At 38.6% G+C, this 22,404-nt stretch overlaps 1 protein-coding gene across 1 annotated transcript in view; it reads left to right on the forward strand.

Moving 5' to 3' along the window:
- COPG2 (COPI coat complex subunit gamma 2) overlaps positions 1 to 22,404 on the forward strand; it is a 184,763-nt gene that overhangs the window by 16,322 nt on the left and 146,037 nt on the right. The window contains exon 5 of the mRNA XM_054726471.1: positions 7,287 to 7,366. Coding sequence (XP_054582446.1) covers positions 7,287 to 7,366 — 80 coding nt within the window. The remainder of the gene's footprint in view (positions 1 to 7,286; positions 7,367 to 22,404) is intronic.

Consider the following 22,404-nt stretch of genomic DNA (forward strand, 5'->3'; position numbering starts at 1 on the left):
TTGTCAAATGCTTTTCTATATCCATTGGATTATCATGGCTTTTCTTTTTTAATATATTGATATGGTAAATGCCTTTACTTATTGTCCTGAAAAATATAAAATCTTTGGTTTCTGTTTGTTAAAATTTGTTAGGGATTTTTTGAGTCTCTGGTCATGAAATATAATCATCTGTAGTTTTTTCTTGTGATGTTTTTGTCTGGGTTTTTTAATTGGAAAATGCTGGCCTCATAAAATGAATTAGGAAGTTTTTCTTTCTCCTGCTTTCTGGAAAAGTTTTTGTAGATTTTTTATTAATTTCTCATGAATGTTTGATGGAGTTCACTATTGAAGCCATCTTTATTGTTGGAAGGATTCTATAGTTAACCCATTAAAAAGATATAGATATGGTGCTTTTCAGATTATTTGTCTTGCATGAGCTCTGCTAGTTTGTGTCTTGGAATTTTTTCATTTCATCTAAATTGCTGAACTTTGTTGGCATAAAATTGTTCAAAATATGTATTCCCATAGTCTTTTGATGTTTGTAGGATTTATAGTGATATCTCTTCTTTCATTCTAATACTGGTAAATTGTATCTGCTCTCTTTTATTTTTGGAAAATTTGTCTATAGGTTTATAAAATTATTAGTTTCTTAATAGAACCAGCTTTTGTTTTATTGATTTTTCTCTGTTGTTTTTCTCTTCCAAACTAACTTGCAAAAAACTAGAATGCTAAAAAATCAAACCAGAGGAAGGGAAAATAAAATAAAAGAACAAATACAAATCATGTAATAGATGGTAGATAGACCATCATTATCTACATTAAATGTAAATGAACACAAAAATATTTTTAAAAATCTATATTGAGTCATAAAGCAAGACAACACATTTCAAAGGAATGAAATTATATAGACTGTGTTCTATAATTACAATGGATTAGTGTTGACATTATAAAGGAGTAACTAGGTAATTCACCATATTTGGTATGTTGTGTGTTTTTTTACCATATGTTTTGATATTAGGAACACATTTCTGTTCTGCTTACAGCCATGATGAAGTAGAGGGTCTAAATTTACCCTGCTACCATTAACCTTTTGCACTCGCTTGCTTTTTTCTCTATTCCTTTATTCTACTCAGGATTTAATTTTTTAAATACCCCAGATTTTACAAAGCATGGCAGTAGAATAAAAAACTGGAGTTTCTTTTCATACAAACTTATTTATTTGGATTTTTTTATATTTCAAATTATTGATACATTCAATAACAGTCACACTCGACATCCGAGTGCAAAAGGTTAATACCTAGAAAATAAAACAAAATATATTAACTGGTAGTTTTCAGGCATTCAATTAATAGGTATCCCAGAACTGCAATCTAAAGAAAAAGAAAAATAAGGTGATCCCTTGGAGTACAGTATCTCATTGCCCAGAGGCAGATAACAGGCTCAAGTCAGGAAGAGCATACCCAGTTGAGAAAACATGGAGTTGGAGAGGCTAAGAAAGCTCAAATTTGAAAGGCAAAGTGAGAAAGGAGAGGGAGGGAGGGAGAGGGAAGAGGAGGGAAGAAAGAAAAGCAGAAGATAGTTTTAGCAGTCTACTGAGGTCCCCTTAATTTTTTGGATAAGAACTGATCTGTGCATATGTAAAAGGAAACTTACCCAGGCCAAAGGAAGAATCACCAGAATACCAGGCTAAGAATAATTCATATTCCCCCCAGTGAGAGTGGAAAGACCTTGTCATCTGGTATAGTTCTCAGGAAGGTATCACCTCAGTAATCTATCTCTCTATATAAAATCTATATATATAGAAGGCTAATATGCAAAGTGTCCCCATGGGAGTTCGACCAGGAGACCAGGAGTTTGATCACTCGCTATGATGTGTGCTGACAACCGGGGGGCGGCATGGAACGAAGGAAGTCCCGGGCCTGCAGCCGGCAGCCGGGGAAGAGAGGCCCTGGCCAGCAGCCGGAAGGCCCTGATCAGCCCTGATCACTGGCCAGGCCTGGGGACCCTACCTGTGCATGGATTTCATGCACCAGGCCTCTAGTGGGAATATGTTAGCCTTAGACTAAAGCTTTAAACCTCTTAAAAGCCTGAAACATGAAAAACTGATCCCAGGTAACTTAACTTCATGATAGAGTAAACAATACATATAATGCTATGTAAAATATACAGCAAAATTCAGCGCCTAACAACATAAACTTCACAATGTATAGCATGCAATACAAAATTATCCATAATCTGGAGAAAAATGCATTAACACACATGAACCCAGAAATGATAAAGACAATGGATGTGCAGGTAATGACGTTAAAATAGCTATTCTAGATATGGTCTAGATCAGTGGTCACCAATCTTTTGGACCTCACGGACCACCAGGGATCACTGGTTGGCGACTGCTGATCTAGATGCTTAAGAATGTTTAGAAAGACATAACAAGAATGAGAAGCAAAATAAGACATCTAGAGACACTCAGAAATTTTTAAAAAGCTATCTATATATCTATCATTGAGTTAAATACACTGCATTGGGTTAGCAGCAGATTAAAGACTGCAGGAGGAAGAATCAGTGAATTTGAAGATAGAAACTACCCAAAATGAAACAGAGAAGAGACTGAATAAAAATACCGTATTTTCTGGCGTATAAGACGACTGGGCGTATAGAAGATTTTCCTGGGTTAAAAAGTCGTCTTATACGCCGGAAAATACGGCAAACAGAACAGCAGCAACAACACGTGGAATAATAGTTTTGAAGTTCTATTTAGTGTTTAGCCTAGAACAGTGATGGGCAACCTTTTGAGCTTGGTGTGTCAAACTTTGCCAAAAAACTGAGCATAACTCGGGTAGTGTGTCACTTTGAGGAAAAAACTAACTCCAAGACTCTAGTCGCAAATGTTTCATCCTCAGGAGCAGCAAATGTTTCATACTCGGCATGCGGCTGCCTCAGCGGCCACGTGTCAGAAATGGCTACGCGTGTCAGTGCTGACACGCATGTCATAGGTTCGCCATCACTGGCCTAGAAATTGCAACATGGACTTTTGACTTATCAAAAATCTAATATTCATCTTTACCTTTTACTTGTTCATGGACTTTTGAGAACCTCAGGATGCTTTGTACTTAATACATGTGTGAGTATATAAATGGTGTATGTCATAACCTCGGTTTCTGTTCATGCAGATTTACTCATGTCTTTACCACTTTTCAATAAAGGATTTTATTATTTTTTTTTGAGAAGTTTTAGGTTCACAGCAAAATTAAGAGGAAGGTACAGAGATCTTCCATATACTCCATGTCCCCTCACATGTACAGCCTCCTCATTATCAACTTTCCCCAAAGTGGTACATTTGTTACAATTCATAAACCTACATTGATACAGTAAAACCTAGATATGACAGACTAATTCGGGCGAGGGGGTGTCCATTAAAGCCGAAAGTCTATTATATAATAAAGTAGGTTTTCTGAATGCATATGTTAAAAAATTAACAAATTAGTTTACCTCTTTTTTACTTATGTAGATATGTTCATGTAATTAAAATTATGAATGAAAAGTTTAATTTCACAGAAGTTTTCTATATGTATTACTGTAATACATATAGAGGTTTTCTGTCTGTTTTACTGTTTAACTTTATACTGAATAGGTTTAGCAAATGAATGCATTCACCAGTCACCGAGAGTAAACAAGTGCACATGGCTTAGTGCACGTGGGAACATCAGCCCACACGTGTTAATAAAACTGCTGCAGAAAGTCACGCCAGGGAACAACAAAACCAATTACTGAGTGCAGTGCGGTGTGATCACATGCTTATCATTCGCCTGAACATTGTTTACGAGCGATGACACTTGGATTTAAATATGTAGACTAGAGTTGTAAATACATAATATTTATTTATATTGGTGGAATTACTACAGTGTTTTTTCCGACATATGGCCTATTTACTAAAATTTGTTAAAAGTAACAGTGAATTAATAACAAAAAATAACCTGTTAATTTAGTTATAAGCAAATCTTGGTTAAAAGCATTTAAAAATTGACAGGGTGTTCATTTTCACATAGGACATACAGACTGGAAATTTTATCCATTAAATCTGAAGTCTGTTAAATTGAGGTCTGCAAAATCAAGGGTTTACTGTACTTCATAGTAACCCAAAGTCCATAGTTTATGTTGGCATTCAGTCTTGGTGTATGTATATTCTATGGGTTTTGACATCCATAGAATGTATAATGATACCCATTCACTACCCTAAAAATCCTCTGTACTCCACTTAACTCCCCCTAACTCCACTCCTTCCCCCCTAATATCTGGCAATTATGGATCTTTTTGCTGTCTCCATAAGTTTGCCTTTTTTTAGAATGCCATATAGTTGGACTTATACAACATATAGCCTTTTCAGATTGCTTTCTTCCACTTGTTAATTAATATGCATTTAATTTTCCTCCATGTCTTTTTATGGCTTGATAGCTCATTTATTTTTAATGCCTAATCATATTCTATTGTCTGGATGTACCACAGTTTATCCATTCCTCTACTAAAGGACATTGATTCCTTCCAGCTTTTGGCAGTTATGAATGTAAAGCTGCTGTAAACATCCTTGTTCAGGTTTTTACGTGAACATAAGTTTTCAACTCCTTTGGGTAAATACCCAGGGGCACTATTGCTGGATCATATGGTAACAGTATACTTAGTTTGTAAGAAACCATCAAAACATCTTCTAAAGTGACTGTACTATTTTTGTGTCCATCCTCAGTGAATGAGAGTTCTTATTGTCATTTGCTGTTGCCAGTGCTCTGGATTCTGGCCATTCTATTAGGAGTATTAGTGGTATCTCATTTTAATTTGCCTTTCCCTGATGACATATGTGGAGCATCTTTCTATATACTTACCACCTATATATCTTCCTAAGTGAGGTGTCTGTTAAGGTCTTTGGCCCATTTTTAAATCTGGTTGTTTTCTTATTTTTGACTTGTAAGATTTTTAAAAAAATCTATTTTTATTGATTTCAGAAAGGAAAAAAAGAGGAAGAGAGAGATAGAAACATCAATGATGTGAGAGAATTCATTCATCAGCTGCCTTTTGACGTCCCCTATTGGGGATCGAGCCCGTAACCCGGGCATGTGCCCTGACTGGGAATTGAACCATCTGGTTCAAAGGTCGACCTCTGGTTCAAAGGTCGACACTCAAGCACTGAGCTATGCCGGGCAGGCTAAGATTTTTTTTAATATGTTTTGGATAACAGTCCCTTCTCAGATATGTGTTCTCAAAGTATTTTCTTTCAGTCTGTAGCTTGTTCGTACTCTTGAATACTGTCTTTTGCACAAAAGTTTTTAATTTTAATAAAGGCCAGCTTATCAATTATTTCTATTATGATCATTCCTTTGGTATTATACTGGTATGTAAAAAGTCATCTTCATACCCAGAGTTATCTAGGTTTTCTTCTAAGAGTTTTACAGTTTTGCATTTTATATTTAGGTCTGTGATCCATTTGAAGTTAATTTTTGTGACTGGTGTAAGGTCAGTCTAGATTTAATTTTTTGCATGTGGATGTCTAGTTATTTCAGTACCATTTATTGAAGAGTTTGTCTTTGTGCCATTGTGTGGCCTTTTCTCTTAAGTCAAAGATCTGTTGACTATATTTATGTGGGTGTATCTCAGGGTGGTCTATTCTATTCCATTGATCAATTTGTCTGTTCTTTTGCCAATACCACACTGTCTTGTTATTATTTACCACTTTTTCTTTCTACTCTTCATTTCTTGCTATATTTCTGAATTATTATCTAGAATAATTTTCTCTGTGCCTGAAGAATATACCTTCTTAGACTTTATTCGATGCCAGTAGGACCCTAGCCTTGTACTTCTGTAGCTAGGAGTTGTTTGTTTTTCCATTTTTGGCACCTATGAGTTGCCCTTAATTTTGTCCTTGGCTACGTATTTAAATTTTTTGTTCCTATTTTATTTAGCATCTCTGTGTATTTATTTAGGCAATGTGTTTTAGTAGTTATGAGCCTAACTTTGTCAACACTTTGTATTGTCACTTAAAAATTTTTTAGTCATTTTGTTGGGTATTTAAAATGTGGTTTTAATTTTTTTGTATCTTTAGTTTTATTCTCCCTCAAGGTAGATTTTTATTTTTATCTTCAGCTCTGAAATTTTTATTCTTGTTTTCTGTTTTCTTCTCATAGTAGTTTCACATGGGGGTATCTGCCCTGTACTGGCTTTCTCTATTTAGGAGTTATTTTTGTGTGTGTGTTTAATCACCTTGAGAATCCTCACTCCCTTGTTCCTTTTTCTTATTGGGCTCAGTAGTCTCCACTAGATTCTTTCTATAGCTTCGACGCTGGGGCTGGGGCTGATGTATTTGAGTTTCACTACTTATAGACATTTGAAGTTACTTGGTAGAGAATGAGGCTAGACAGGCCAGAGGAACCAATGCTCATAGTGTATGAATAAATCAAAGATGCAGGTGAGGAGAAAGGGTAGACAAAACTTTATTATTGTTAGCTTAACACATATTTTAGATACAGGTATCTAGAAATGTTAATAGTTGAAAATGAGAGTTGGTTATACAACCACAGATACTTTAAGGAAAATATCTGTATATGATGAACTAAGGAAAATGCAGAGTTTGCCCATCTCTTTATATTTTTATTTTTCAAGAATTTAAAAAAATACACTTTCCAGGACAAGTCCTTAACAGGTGAAATAAGCCACTCAGAGAAAGACAAATATCATATAATCTCACTTATATGAGGAATCTACAGAACAGAATAAACTGATGAACAAAATAGGACCAGAGGCATGGATACATGGAACAGACTGACAGCTGTCAGAGGGGAGGAGGATGAGGAGGATGGGAATTGGTCAACCAAAGAAATATCTGCATATATGTATAACCCATGGACGCAGACAGTAGTGTGGTGAAGACCCAGGGGGCGGGGGCAGGATGGAGGAAGGCAAAGGGAGGGAGGATGGGGACATCTGCAATAGAATCAACAATAAAAAGAAAATCTTAAGTCTTTGGACTCACACTGCCCAAGTCCAACTTTGGATCTCTTTACATAAAAATCCATATAATCAACTGAAACTTTGAGTTTTCATCTAGATGTTTTCCAGTGTCAGGGCAGCAATTACTTGTGTTTAGGAAATAGTTGTATTCTGAGTATTTTCTTATCCAGATATTTTTGAAAGGACCTTTTTGGGTGGATGAGAATCTTTTTAAGAAAAACTTTCTAAATATATCTACTTGGGGTTCTCATTTCAAACATTTTAGAAAACGATTTTTTTAGGAATAACCTGTTGCCTTTTGTAAATAATTTCAGCAAATATTGCGAAGAATGTGCTACCTTACCATCAAAGAAATGGCTAACATCTCTGAGGATGTCATCATTGTCACAAGCAGGTAAGTGAATGGTCAAAACCTAGGGTGGAATACTTATTTATTTAGTGGGAATGTTTGTTGTTCTCTTGATATTAATTTTACTTGTTTGGCTGTAAGAAAGTCAATAGGAATTTAAAAGAAAATGATATCTTAAAGCATTCTTTTCTGAAATGTGTTGTCATTATGTAAAAACCATCCCTATCTGATAACATGATAGATATGATTAAATTTTAAATGTTTTAAAAATATATGTAAAAAAACTAAAGAGTTGTGTTACACTGAAATAAAATATTTACATCAGAATATTTACAGTATAAAGAACACCTCTACTTTAAAAAGTTCCAAGTGATAATTCATAAAATAACCAATATAAAGGATCAAAATATTTTTAGTCGTTTTCACTAGTAACCAGAAAATGTAAATTAACTCGAGAATGAGTTATGATATTTTTACTCCTCAAATTGGCAAAAGAAAAAAGACAGTCAGTACTTGTAAGGGAGACTATTTTGTATATAGAAAGAAGGTAGAATAATAAATTGATTCAGTTTCTCTAGAAAGCAGTTTGGCAACTTTTGTTGAATGTTTGAAAGGGTTTATCCCTTTGATCCAGTAATGCCTCATCTATGCAACCATGTTCAGAAAGTCATCAGAGAGAGCACCAAAAGACGTGTATACAGTGATGTTCACTGCAGCACTGTTTACCTTGGCAGAAAGGATAAAACAACTTAAATGCCTACCATTGTTAATAATTACTTGATCATATTTCATAACCTGATTTTTAATTTTTTGAAAATATTTTTGAAACATCCTTTTTAAAAAAAAATTATTTCAGAGAGGAAGGGAGAGGGAGAGAGAGATCGAAACATCAATGATGAGAAAGAATCATTGCTCGGCCTCCTCCTGCATGCCCCACACTGGGGATCGAGCCCATAACTCGGGCATGTGCTCTTACCTGGAATCGAACCATGGCCTCCTGGTCCATTGGTCGATGCTCAACCACTGAGCCATGCCAGCAGGGCTGAAATATCTTTAGTGATGTGAAAAGTCCTCAATAAAGGGCTGGATGAGAGTTGGATTCAAGTCTACGTATTCCATATAGTCTCACTTTAAAAAAATATTTTATGTATGTACATAAAACATATGGATGGAAATACACTGATATATTATCAGGAGGTTATTTCTGGATATTTGGGGTTGTGGCTATTTATTTTCTTTAAACTTTTGATCATTTCCAAATGTCCTAGAATGAGTATGCATAATTTAGAGTTCTAAAATATGTAACAAATGTTATTTAAAAAATAATTGCCTTCTTGGTTATAACTCATTTAAGTGAATAGGTTTTTGTAAAACAAAATAAATTTTGGAGGAGGGTGCTTATGTTTAACAGGCACTTGTGTTTAATGTAGTTTCAATTTCCAGAGCTTTCAGTTGAAAGCTGAAAGACAGTGTAAATAGTCACTCAAACAAAATAGGCTAGAGTAGCTGGTATTGGTTCAGTAGTTCGACAGTGGCAGGGCTGGTGTCTCCTGAATTCTTGTGGATATTCTCACATTATTGCAAAATAGATACCTGAATTACTGGAAGTGCACCATCCAAGGTGGGTGGGGTACTGGGAAGGGGGCCAGGGAGGCCAGCACCATCTAACTGCCTCTTTTATCAGGTATGCAGTAGCTTTTCCCAAGGCAATTTTTAGATTTCATTCGTCACAGCTGTATTATATGACCATCCTTAGGCGGTCAGGAAAGTGAGTATTTAGTTTTTATAGCCCAAGTATTAGGGGCAGGCACGGAAGAAGGGGTTGGAAATAGGTATTGGATTAGCTAATGAACAGTGTCTGCCACAAGAAATAAATATAAAATCTTCACTAGATCAGCTAACTTCACTAAATATTGGAAAAAATAAAAATAAATTAGTCAACTATTGATGGAGAGTTTTTTGTTTGTTTAGTTGTTAATATTCCCTCTGAATCCTGTTAGGCTGCCTTACATTATGGTTGGTTTTTCCTTCATTTTAAGTGATTAGTAAACGTGGTAGGTAGAATAATGCCCTTCTCTCCCTCAAAGATATCCCGTCCTGATTCCCAAAACCTGTGAATATGTTACATCACGTGGCAGAAGGGCGTGAAAGTTGCTGATCAGCCAATAGGGAGAGTTGCTGATCAGCAGATAGGATTATCCAGATGGGCCCAATATAAGGCTAAGGGTCCTTTAAAGTGGAAGAGGGAGGCAGGAGAAAGGGTCATAGGGAGGTGAGTTGATGGAAGCCAGGTCGGAGAGATGCAGTATTGCTGGATTTGGAAATGGAGGAAGGGGGCCGTGAGCTAAGGACTTCCGTTTTGGATGGAAAAGGTAAGGAAATGGACTCACCCCTACAGCCTCCGGAGAGGAATGCAGCCTGCCGGCACCTTGGTTTAGTCCAGTGAGGCCTCTTGTGGACTTCTAACTTACAGAGCTGGAAGATAAAGAAATGAGGGTCTTAATTAAGCCTTTACGTTCGTGGTAATCTGTTACAGCAGCAATAGAAAACCAATAGGGTTTTGCAGTATAGAAGTGCATCAGTTAATATGTTGTGTACCTTAAACTTACATAATGTTATATGTCAGTTATATCTCAAAGCCAGAAAAATAAGAAAAGAAAACTAATAGAGATTTTGGTACCTGGAATGGGGTGCTGCTTATTAGATAACAAATATCTAAAAATGTAAAGTGGCTTTGGAATTGAGCAGTGAGCAGCTGCTGGGAATATTTTGAAGTGCATGATAGACAAAGCCCATAGTGACTTGGACAGACTGTTAGCAGAAATGTGGATGTCAAAGACTCGGCTACAGGGCAGTGATATAGAGAAGTGTCTGTCCGTATCAATATGGGCCTTGCCCTGGCTGGTGTTCAGTGGTTAGAGCATTGGCCCGCATACCCAAGGGTTTTGGGTTTGGTTCTGTCAAGGGCATGTACCTGGATTGCTAGTTCATTCCTTGCCTCCATGGGGTGCATCTGGGAGGCAACCAATGGATGTGTCTCTTTCACATCGATGTTTTTTTCTCTTTCTCTCTCTCCCCCCTCCCCTTTCTCTCCCTTCCTCTCTATCTAAAAGCAATGGAAAAATATCCTCAGGTGAGGATTAAAAAAATAATAAATAAAATAAAATATGGCCTTAAAGGTGCTGCTAGTGAAAGCTCAGAAGAAAATGAGGAAGATGATAGAAACTGGTGGAAAGGGGATCCTTGTTATGTAGTGACAGAAAGTTAATGGAATTGTATCCTGCAGTTATGTGGCAAGCAGGACTTCTAATCAATGAATTTAACTGAGATTTCCAAACAGAGTGTTGATGTGTGGCCTGGTTTCTTTTGTGACAGTAAATTTGGGAGTAGAGAAATACATTTAAGAGAGACCTGTTAAACAAGAACCAGGAGTTCTTTACAAAAATAAAATAATTGTATAGTAAACCCTCAATTTTGTGGACCTTGATTTAATGGACTTTGAATTTAATGGTCAAAATTTCTGGTCTGTGTGTCATATGTGAAAAGTAACACCCTTTTAATTTTGTTGTTGTTGTTGTTCATCCTCACCCAAGGATATTTTTTTCATTGATTTTTAGAGAGGGGAAGGGAGGGAAGGAGGAAGGAAACAGGGAGGGAGTAGGCCGGGATCAAACCTACAACCCAGGTACATGCCCTTGACCTGGAATCGAACTCGAGACCCTTTGTGTGTGGGCTGACACTGTAACCATGGAGCAACACCAGCCAGGGCCACCCTGTTAATTATAAAATGCTTTTAACCGAGAGTTGCTTATAATTCAGTTAACAGGTTAGTTATTAATTCACTGTTACATTTTTTTAAATTCACTGTTATTTTTAACAAATTTTAGCGAATAGGCCATATGCTGGAAAAAAAACACTGTAGTAATTTCGCCTACAAAAATAAATATTAAATATCTACAACTCTAATCTACACATTGAAATCCCAGAGTCACTGCTCATAACCAATGTTTGGCAAGTGATTAGCACGTGATCACACTGCATTGGGGGAGGTAATTGGTTCTGTTGTTCCCTGGTGTGACTTTCTGCAGCAATTTTAACACGTGTGAGCCGATGTTCCACGTGTGCTAAGCCACGCCCCAGCCGTGTGCACTTGTTTACTCTCGGTGATGTGAATGCATGCATTTGCTAGACCTATTCAGTATAAAATTAAAATTACTGTAATACATAAGCAAACCTTTCTGTGAAATTAAACTTTTCATAATACTTAAATTTTAAATACACAATCATGTCTATATAAGTGAAAACAGGTAAAATAACTAATTTGTCAATTTTTTTAAACATATATACATTTGGGAAACCTGCTCTTTTATATAATGGACTTTCGGCTTTAACGGACACCTCCTTGCCTGAGTTAGGCTGTTATAACGGGGTTTTATACACCTTAAACTAATACAGTGTTATATGTCAATTATACCTTTTAAAAAAAAGGAACCAGGAGTTCTTAATTTTGGAAATTCTTAGCCTACCAAAATGGCAAAGGATGCTAAAGTAAAGATCCAGTAGGAAAATATGCTGTAGAGAAAAAGTCAAAGGGGTTACTCTATAGCCTTTTGCTAAAACCTCAGAAAGATTCAAAGGTCAGAGTACTCACTTACACAAAACACTCTGAAGAGATCAAGGGTGGGACTCGGATTCCCTCAGCTTCTAAGGAGAAGCCAAAAATAGAGGCGGGAATATCTAGACAAGATCTCTGGAGGAGCCTCTTGTCTAATGGAGGGCACATATGGCAGTCCCACAGGCTCTTGGAGAATTTTCGAGCAGCAACACTGCCAGTTGGAACTAAAAGGAACAGAGAGAGGATAAAGGGAAAGAAGGCTGTCAGAGCCCCAAACTCTACCAGCAGGAAACATGCTGCCGCTGTAAACAGCAAGGGTGGCTCTGAGGGCAGACGTGCAGGCCCATTGGTGGAGCTGGGAAGTATGGAGAATTCTGCCTAGGGCTGGAGCCCTTTTCCAGTTTGCCTGTCTGGATTTCAAATTTGCGTGGGACCAGTGACTCTTCTTCCTCCGTTCCTCTCTTTTTGAACAGGAATGGTTATATCTGTTATCCTACGGCAGTCCCACTCTGGTATGGGGAGCCAAGAACATCTAGTTTTATAGGTCCGCAGGTGGAGAGGAATTTTGCCTCAGGATAGATTGATTATACCCAGAATCTCACCCATACCTCATTTGGTTGATTTTGATGATATGATTGCGACTTCTGAATGAAATTTAGGTGAGATTTGGACTTTGCATTGATGCTGTTGTCAACCTAAGAAACATCCAAACCTGTAAGGATTTTTATGAGTTTATTTGAGCCAAACTGATGACAATTGCTGAGAAGCAAAACCTCAATGGATTGAGAAAATGCTCTGGAAAATGGCAGTTTTGCACCTTATTTTATACATTACAGTAAAAAGAGGAGGTATAAGTGGGTTACATGAAATCCATTGGTATTAGATTAGGGAGGTGGGAGAAAGCACGGGGCGGGGATTGTCGAACTTCAGGAATTGGATGAAAAGTAAAAGGATAGACACGTATTTCTCTTATATAGGTGGGTATTGGGCAGTTAACAATCAACAACACGATAACAATAACAACGAGGGGATGTGTGGTCCCTGCTCTGGTGTGGTAGTTGGCTTTGGCATGGGGGCAAGGGAGCATTATTTTGTAATTCCAAAGGCATGGTATCAGATATGTTATCCTAGATGCAAAAAGACGACAGACAGGCTCCGTTAAGGTGAAGATTGACATTTGTTAGGGAAAAATACTGCTCTAGGACATGACTACCCACCTTGAACTGCTTTTAGTCAGAACGTTTTAATTTCAGACCATCCTGTGTGGCCCTTTAGGTCTCTGAGTTTGTAAGGCGGCCACGCAGGCCTCCTTTGAGTCTGTCAGGTTTGGTATGTGGCCCCTTTTGGTCCACATGTCCCTCTTTTGATGACAAATCCAAAGGATGCATTGATGACCAGCCCTGTGTTTGGATAACAAGGTCCCATGGTGCTAGGAAGGCTTATTCCTAGGAAGTCTCAGAATCAGCATCTGTCTTGCTGAATGATGGACCATTGGGGGTGGGGCAAGACAGGAACCTTGGAAGGAAGTCAAGGCCAAATTTTCTCAAAAGTGAAAAGTAGATTAATGGGAAGCATTCAGGTCTTAAGGGCCTTTATTAAGAAAAATACTCTGGATCATTTCTAACCTATAAGCTATCATGATCCAAGTTTTGTTGCCTAATTTTCCTATATATTTTGCATCTAGTATAGCATTCACTTATAGTTTGAGGACATACTATACATCTTTTCCGTTTTCATAATGACCATGAGATGGATTCCTATTTACCGTGACCCATCCACTTCCCATTGGAAGCACTCGTGTGCTGTTATGGATCTGATTTCCACTAGTTCTGCAATTGGAAGCTGTAACCTTAAGTTTTCATCAGAACCAAGGCTGTGAGAACACAGTGCTGTAAATTACAATTAACCATTTAAACTTTCAGAGGCCAAGAGGACAGGTTCCCTGTGCCTCAGTAGTAGTTATAGAGGGCCATGTTTTTATGCCATTTCAGCTTCTACCTGAATTAATATAGTTAGTAGTCTTTGTTGGGTTAGGACAGTGGTCGGCAAACTCATTAGTCAACAGAGCGAGCTCGCGAGGCGCGGTTTGCCGACCACTGGGTTAGGGGGTAAGCATATTCCCATAATTAGATTCTGGAATTTATATGTAAAATTCCTTTCTTAATATTTGTTTTCCACTAACTTTCTACAACTGCCCTGCTCTTGGTTTGTCTCTTTTTATTCCTTCAAAAATAACCAGCTTATTAAGACAAACTATTTTCTTTTAACTTCTCTTAAAAATATACACACCCCTTTTCTTCTTTTTACAATAGCATTTCTTCTAAATTTCAAAAGAGAAACTATTAAAAAAAAGTATTATAACACCTTCAGCAATTATTAACAATTGGTCTATATACACAAGGTTTGAGAAAAGCCTAAAGAATAAATATAATAATTATTATTATTGATATTAGCAGACAGGTAAAGACATTGATATTAGCAGACAGGTAAAGACATTCAAACAAATAAAGTTCAACATCAATTTGTAGGTATACCTGCCTTGTCCATGTCTTGGGATAGCTGTCTATTTTTGATGTTGTCAATTTCTCATCCTGGAGAAATCTTTAAATCTCCACTGTAGGAAGAGGCAAGTGTCAGAGATGGGAGCAGATGTCCATTTGCAGTTAGGCACCTGGTAAGGTCCCTTCCAATAATGTTGGAGAGAGTTTTTGATTAATGTCTCTTCCAGTGGACAAAAATCTCCTGGTTGTAAGTCGTGGTCTTTGAAGTCTTCATCTTCCAGGAGTGCACTGTGGAATGAATGTCACTAATTTATCAGTTCCTATAAGCTGGTTAATGAGCCCTTGATAATACAGAATGTCTTCTTTTAGTAAAGTTGATTCATATGTCCCTTCATCTTGATTCATAGGGCAACTGGTGGACTGTTTCATAAAGAGAACGACTATGTTTATCAAAAGAAGTAGATTTCAGGTTGAGGATCAGTATAGGGAGAGCTTTTGGCCACGGGAGATTTAAAGTTTCTGAAAATTTATCTAGTTGAGTTTTAATTGTACCATTTGTATGTTCCCCCAATCCGGAGAACCGAGGGTGATAGGCACAATGAAAATATTATAGAATAGGCCACATATTACAAATGGATTGCATTATTTGCCCAGTAAAATGAGTCCTTCAGTCACTGTAACTCAGACTGATTCTTTATGGGCTGCCCTGAGGAAATTAAGAAGCCTTGGTACTCCAATTGGGAATTAATATTTTTTCTAATAATTTACCTGCCATTAAGGCTGTAGCTCTCTTACCAGGGAATGCCTCAACCCATACAAATCATAGCTAACACATATTTCTGTTCTTGAGGTGGTGGCATTTGGATAAAATTCAATTACCATACCTCAAATGGATCTGAAGGAAGTGGGAAATGTCCTTGGAACCTGTGGAATGATTTCCTAGGGTTATATTTGGACAGATAGAATATGTGCTGTACAGTTTTTGAGTTACAGGAGCAGTAATATTTTTTACTTCATGAAATTATTTTTTTTAGGACCCAATGTTTTAGCTTATGTGCATGTTAAAGTATAGGTAACTAAACCACTCTATGTGAGATTGGTTTCTGACTGGGTCCAAGTTGTATCTGTTTGCCTGAGACAAAGGTTCTCCCTTTTTGTTGTCATATTCTCTTTTCTTCTGCAGCTGTCCATTGGAACTATAAGATTTTTCTTTTTTTAAAAAATGTAATAGGAAGTAAGGAGCATTCTCAGGTCTGGATAATTTGGCTGTTTAATGCTGCCAATCTAGCTGCAACATTAGCTAGTCATTTTCTTTTGATTCCATAATGGCAGCTATTTAAAATGTTCTGGAATTTGGATAACTGCTAATTGTTTCAATTTCTGTATGACATCTAATAATTTTACAACCTGTTTTCCATTCTTTATGGGCTGCCCTGAGGAAATTAAGAAGCCTTGGTACTTCAACAATATTCTAAAGTTGTGAGCTACACCAAAGGCATAGCTTCTATCAGTGTCAATATTGGCTATTTGATCTTTGGCCAATTGACAAGTCCAAGTTGTAACAATTAATTCAGCTTGCTGGGCAGATTTTTTTTTTTAAGGTAGCTATTTCATGTCTAGCTCGGTAACATACCAGTTTATCTTTCCAAGATCCATTTGTAAGCCAGATTAAGTCAGCACTATCAAGGAGTTTTCCTATAAACCATTCCTATGAATAAGAAGGTGACCAGTAAGCAAAACACATTCATGGATGTCTTCATCCTGTAAAGAAAGTAGCAAAGTTGCTGGGTTGACTGTAACATCAAGTTCAAGTAAAATTAGGTGCAGGAGGCAAGAGTCAGTCGGCTGACAGAATATTGAGTGTGATAAGAATTTAGTGGAGTTCAACACAATGAGAAATATAAACAAAAACTATCTTTTATGTTTGCTTAACAACATTTCTGTAGCAGAGATGGCTGTTATGCAGGGAGGGAGCCCTTGGTTACTGAGTCTAATTCAGTGATGGGCAACCTTTTGAGTTTGGTGTGTCAAACTTCGCCAAAAAACTGAGCATAACTCGGGTAGTGTGTCACTTTGAGGAAAAAACTAACTCCAAGACTCTAGTCGCAAATGTTTCATCCTCAGGAGCAGCAAATGTTTCATCCTCGGCATGCGGCCGCGTGTCATCAGAAATGGCTACGCGTGTCAGTGCTGACATGTGTGTCATAGGTTCGCCATCACTGGGACTCTAATTGCTGACTGTAACAGCCTGTAGTTCTATGATGATCTGTATATTTTTAATTTTTTTAAAAGTTTTTGCTTTATTTTTAATGTGTGTGTGTGTGTTTTTTTAATTGATTTCAAAGAGATAGAAACATCCATGTTGAGAGAGATCACTGTTCGGCTGCCTCCCGCACGCCTCCTACTGGGGATCGAGCCCGCAGCCCAGGCATGTGCCCAGATTGGAAATCAAACCGTGATCTTCTGGTTCCTGGGTCAACGCTCAACCACTGAGCCACACCGACTGGGCCTGTATATTTTTTAGTTAAAACTCCTTTATTTTCATGTATAAAAAGTTGGAAAATTTATAATTAAGCTTTCCCAGAGTGGAAGTTTTAGATAATTCTTTAGATATTTTATAGCTTGTTTCCCTTCTGGGTTACACTGAATTGGGTCAGGTCAATTTGACTTTGATATATAGAGGCTGGGCCATTAATGAAAAATTTGGAACCCAATTGTGACAATATCCAGTCAAACCCAGGAATCCTCTAAGCTTGCTTTCTTTGTTTTGGAAGAGGAAAAGATAGGATTCCTCTGAATATTTCAGGGTTAATTAGTAGCCCATTTTTAGAGATGAGATGGCCAAGGTCCGTGGTCGGCAAACTGTGGCTCGCGAGCCACATGCGGCTCTTTGGCCCCTGGAGTGTGGCTCTTCCACAAAATACCACGGCCTGGGCGAGTCTATTTTGAAGAAGTGGCGTTAGAAGAAGTTTAAGTTTAAAAAATTTGGCTCTCAAAAGAAATTTCAATCGTTGTACTGTTGATATTTGGCTCTGTTGACTAGTGAGTTTGCCGAACACTGTCCTAGAGCATACAAGTAAATTATTCACATATTGGATTAGAGTGAAATCTTGTAAAATCTTTAGAAAAAAATTTAACATCATTTAAATAAGCTTTTAATATCTAAGAGAAATAGGTGGGACTCTGTATATCTCTAAGGCATTACTGTTTAAGTAAACTTGTAATCTTCCCAGGTGAAAGCAAAGACATATTGACTGTCTTTTTCTACTGGAATGCTGAAAAAGGCACTACACAAATCTATTGCTGAAAGCTATTGGCAGTCCACAGGCATAGCTGATAATAGGTTATGTGAATTTGGAACCACGGGATGTTTGGGAATAATTGTTTTATTTATAGCTATGAGATTTTCTACTAATCTCCCGTCTTTGAGTTTCCTTATTGGAAGGATAGGAAAATTATAGTGGCTCTTGCATGGAATTGTAAGCCCCTTTAAAAAAGTAATCTTGTATATTGGGCTTAATTCCAGCTTGTGCATAAAGAATATTGGTGATTGGAAAAGGCCTGCAGTTGCATTGGAATGTCCTGTAACAAGCATTCAGTTCCCCTTGTGGAGGGAGGTTTCTTTAAAATCATTATTTTCCCAATTGGTTCAGTATCTGATTTATTTACTTCTAAATACATTTCACCCTCCTGGAAAAAGGATAGTGGGCATCATTGGTTTGAAGAAAATCCTGCCCTATCAGGTGAATTGAAGCAGATTTGATCAGCAAATACATGTATATTTCCGTAACATTCACTAGTTAGAAGGGGACAGGTTCTCCCTTCCTCTCTGAAATCAATAAAAAAGAAAAAAAAAAACAAAAAAACAGACATTGGTTGATTAGATATCCCTACCATTTGCACAGAAGCTTTACTCCAACTTAGGTGTGGTTAGAACAGATAAAGTAGCCCCAGTATTTCAAGGACCTTAGTAATTCCCCCCTTTTTATGGTAAGTTTTAATTTTTCTTAAACTATCAGTAAAGAGAAGGAGAAACACCCTCAGAGCAAACCTGTGCTTGTTTCTCTCTCTTTTTAAATTTTCTCTTTATAAATCCTATTTCAGCTTCCTATAGTCCTTTTTAAGGTGACCTGGCTTTCTACACATTCCTCTGTAGTTTCCCAGCAGACCATATTTAGCAGTTCTGTTGCCAGAAACCAGTAGGCATATTAATTGGAATAGGTCAGAATAGCCAGGATTACATGTTCTAACAGTTAAATTAAATTCCTTTACAAACCCATCAGTGTCCTGGAGAAAATCGGGGAACAGTTGGCTGGTTCCTCTCTGCCGGAGACCAGATTTTCTGCAAAAGGAGCTGCTAGAATCCCTGGATTATCCTTGTCTGAATTCCTATTCTCATTTCCCTTTAGGTCAGTGGAGAGTGCTAGTGCAGGAGATACAGAGGAGATCGAAGGGAAGGAGGAAGGGAGGGGTAGGTAAGTCAGGACAAGGAAGCTCAGAGAGCAAATATAGTGGAGCTGTGGAAGGTGGAAGAATGAGAAGTTGGCATTTATTAGCTTCAAAAGCCTTCTTTAGTTCAGAGCCAGTCTCTAAAATTTCTTATTTCTTTTAAAAACAATTTATCTATGCTCTTCCTAGAAGCTTCCAATTTCCTAATCAAGATATGTTTTCCATTCATTCAGTTTAATTTTAGAGCCGGCATTTTCTAATTTTGCATGCAAAATTAAGTGCCTAAAGAAAACCGCATTTTTGGCCATTTTAAGTTGATATCATTTCTAGTTAAATACTCTGATTTCTGTTAAGTATTCACAAGTAAAGGCTTCCTACCAGGTGTATTAATGGAGTCTGGGGTTTGAGAGTTTCTGGCCTTTCAGTTTTTTGTTTGTTTGTTTAGTCCTCACGTGAGGATATGTTTTTATTTATTTTAGAGAGGTGTGAGAGAGAAATATGGGTTGGTTGCCTCCTGTATATGCCCGAACAACTGGGGATCGAAAACACAACCTGGGTATGTGCCCTAACTGGGAATCGAACCCATGATCTTTTGGTGTATGGAATGATGTTCCAACCAACTGAGCCACAGTGGCCAAGGCATTATTTTGGGAGCTGTAGAGTCTGAATAAATCTCTAGGGGTAGTGTGTAGTGCAAGCATGTCAAACTCGTGGCCTGCGGGCCGCATGTGGCCCACAACTAATATTTTTGCGGCCCAGCCAATATAACGGTATGTAAAAAATTTTGTAACTTAATTTTTACAATATCCTGTTATACATAATCTTACCTTATAATAGACAAATATGCAAATTGACCGCACCTTCGCTACGCCCAAGCCACGCCCACCAACCAAGCCACGCCCACCAACCACGCCCACCAGGAAACCGTTGCAGGGACCCTGGGGTGCGGCGGAGCCCAAGGCCTGGAAAGCCGCCCGGGGCTTTCCGGGCCTTGGGCGCCAGCCGGGTGCCTGCTCCGATCGCAGGAGCGAGCCGACCTGGGGGTTCGGCTCGCTCCTGCGATCGGGTCGCAGGGACCCGGCTGGGGTGCGGCAGAGCCCAAGGCCCAGAAAGCCGCCCGGGGCTTTCCGGGCCTTGGGCGCCAGCCGGGTGCCTGCTCCGATCGCCAGCTGGGTGCCTGCTCCGATCACAGGGACCCGGCTGGGGTGCGGCGGAGCCCAAGGCCCGGAAAGCCGCCCGGGGCTTTCCGGGCCTTGGGCGCCAGCCGGGTGCCTGCTCCTGAGATTGGGTAGCAGGGACGCTGGGTGCAGCCGAGCCCAAGGCCACCGCCCAGGGCCAAGCCGGGACCCTGAAAGAAGGTAGAAGGCGGTGGCCACAGCCAAGGCCTGGGTCCCCGGTGCCGGCAGAAAACTGGTGCAGGCAGCCAGGTGAATGAAGGTCTATTGCACGAATCTTCGTGCAAACGGGCTACTAGTTATTAATAACGAACTATAACGTTTGCTAATGACTGATTACTATAATCATGTTGCATTCATTTTCTTTACGTGCCTTATGTGCAGGCACACCATTTCTCTCCACTAATACTAGCAGCGAATATTTTAGCAGGCGATTGCCATGTCATTAGTCTTGTACTGACTTGTTTGGTGTGCACAACAGGAAATATTTTGCTTTTGGAGAACAAGAAAAATAGGTTTATTTGCATTATGCTTATGAATTTGTGCAGTTATTCAGTGTCTGGTAAGTTAATTTTCAAGAAAAAATATTAATTTTTATTAAAATGTCCTCTTATGTTAACGATGACTTATTTATTGCAGCCCTTTGTATTCATCATGTCTCTATCGAAATAAACCTACGTTTCTATGAAAATTGAAGCTTTTGTTTTTTTTGCGCCCACATAAACTTAAACCTTGTTTATTTGGTCCATGTTAGTTAGCCTTTGAGTTTGACATGCTTGGTGTAGTGGGTCTAAGTGTGCTGTTTATTGGTTGAGTTCCACAGGGATCTCACCTCTGGAGCTACATCAAACCTCTTATGTGCTTTTGTTTCTCTCCCCAGCTGTCTAATACAGCTGTGATGACTCAGAGTGCTAGGTGACCAACCTAGACAGTGCATCCCTGGACAAGTCAATTTGATTACAGTTGAGTTGGAATTACCTATGGGGCTCCTGCATGTCATGGGTAATGCCCCCTGACACCTCTACAAAGATTCTTAGTCAACTATGAATATCCGAGATTCAGGCTGGAGTGAGTATGTGCCCTTTATCTTCAGAGAAGAACAAGTTCAGGCTCTCATTTGTCAGCAAAAGGTTTTTGTTCAGACTCACAGAAAGCAATTCCAATGGAAAAGCCAAAGTTAAAAACCAGTCACCCATTTTTCCTTCAGTCCTGCCTTTGCCTGGGTCTTCTCAACCCTTAACCTTTAGTTCCACCTTGAGGATTAAAAACAAAAAAAATAAGGCAGCTCAAATAAAATCAGGGTCTCTTACTTTAAGACAGGGAGGTCTGGAATTCCAAGCAAAACTCGCCCAAGTCCACCCAATGCAAAATTAGGAGCTGGTAGGTCACAATGGGCCCCTGCTGGTACCTAGTTGAGTCTAGTTCAGCACCGTGGTCCTGGGTGGGCTTCTTCAGGATCCTGCTATGCCAAGTGAACGTCAACATAAGAAAAATCCAAACCTATAAGAATTTTTGTGAGTTTATTTGAGCCAAACTGACAATTATTGCCAGGGAGTAACACCTCAACATACTGAGAAAATACTCCGGAAAATGGCAGTTTTGCACCTTATTTTATACATGACAATCATTAAAGGAGGTGTAAGTGGGTTACATGAAATCCATTGGTGATAGATTAGGGAGGTGGGAGAAAGGAAAGTGGTGGAGGAGGTACCTCTGGAATTGGATAAACAGTAAAATGAAAGACATTTCTTTTCCATAGGTGGGTACAGGATAGTTAACAGTCAACAAGACCATAACAGTAACAGTGAGAGGATGTGTGGTCTCTGCTCTGGTTATGGTGGTTGTGTTTTGAGGAATATGGAGGGGGAAGGACATTACTTTGTAATTCCAAAGGCATGTTATCCTAGATGCAAAAAGAGACAGGCTACTGCCCTAGCCGGTTTTGCTCAATAGTTAGAGCGTTAGCCCGAGGACTGAAGGGTCGTGGGATCAGTTCTGATCAAGGGCACATTCCTTGGTTGCAGGCTGGATCCCGAGCTGGGTTGGGGTGTATGTGAGAGGCAATCAATCGATGTATCTCTCTCATAATGATGTTACTCTCTCTGTCTTTCCCCTTCCCTTCCACTCTAAAAAAAAAAGGTGGAGATTGATCTTTGTTAGGATAAAATACTGCCCTAGGACATGAGTACCCATTATAAGTTGCTTTTAGTTAGAAAGTTTAATTTCAGACCATCCTATGTAGTTACTTTAGGTCTTTGAATTTTTAAGGCTACCACTGAAGTCTCCCCTGAGCTTGTCAGGTGTAGTATGTGGCCCCTTTTCATCCACACTGTGATATGTTGA

This window comes from Eptesicus fuscus, chromosome 14, assembly GCF_027574615.1.
Source record: "Eptesicus fuscus isolate TK198812 chromosome 14, DD_ASM_mEF_20220401, whole genome shotgun sequence".
Lineage (NCBI taxonomy): Eukaryota > Metazoa > Chordata > Mammalia > Chiroptera > Vespertilionidae > Eptesicus > Eptesicus fuscus.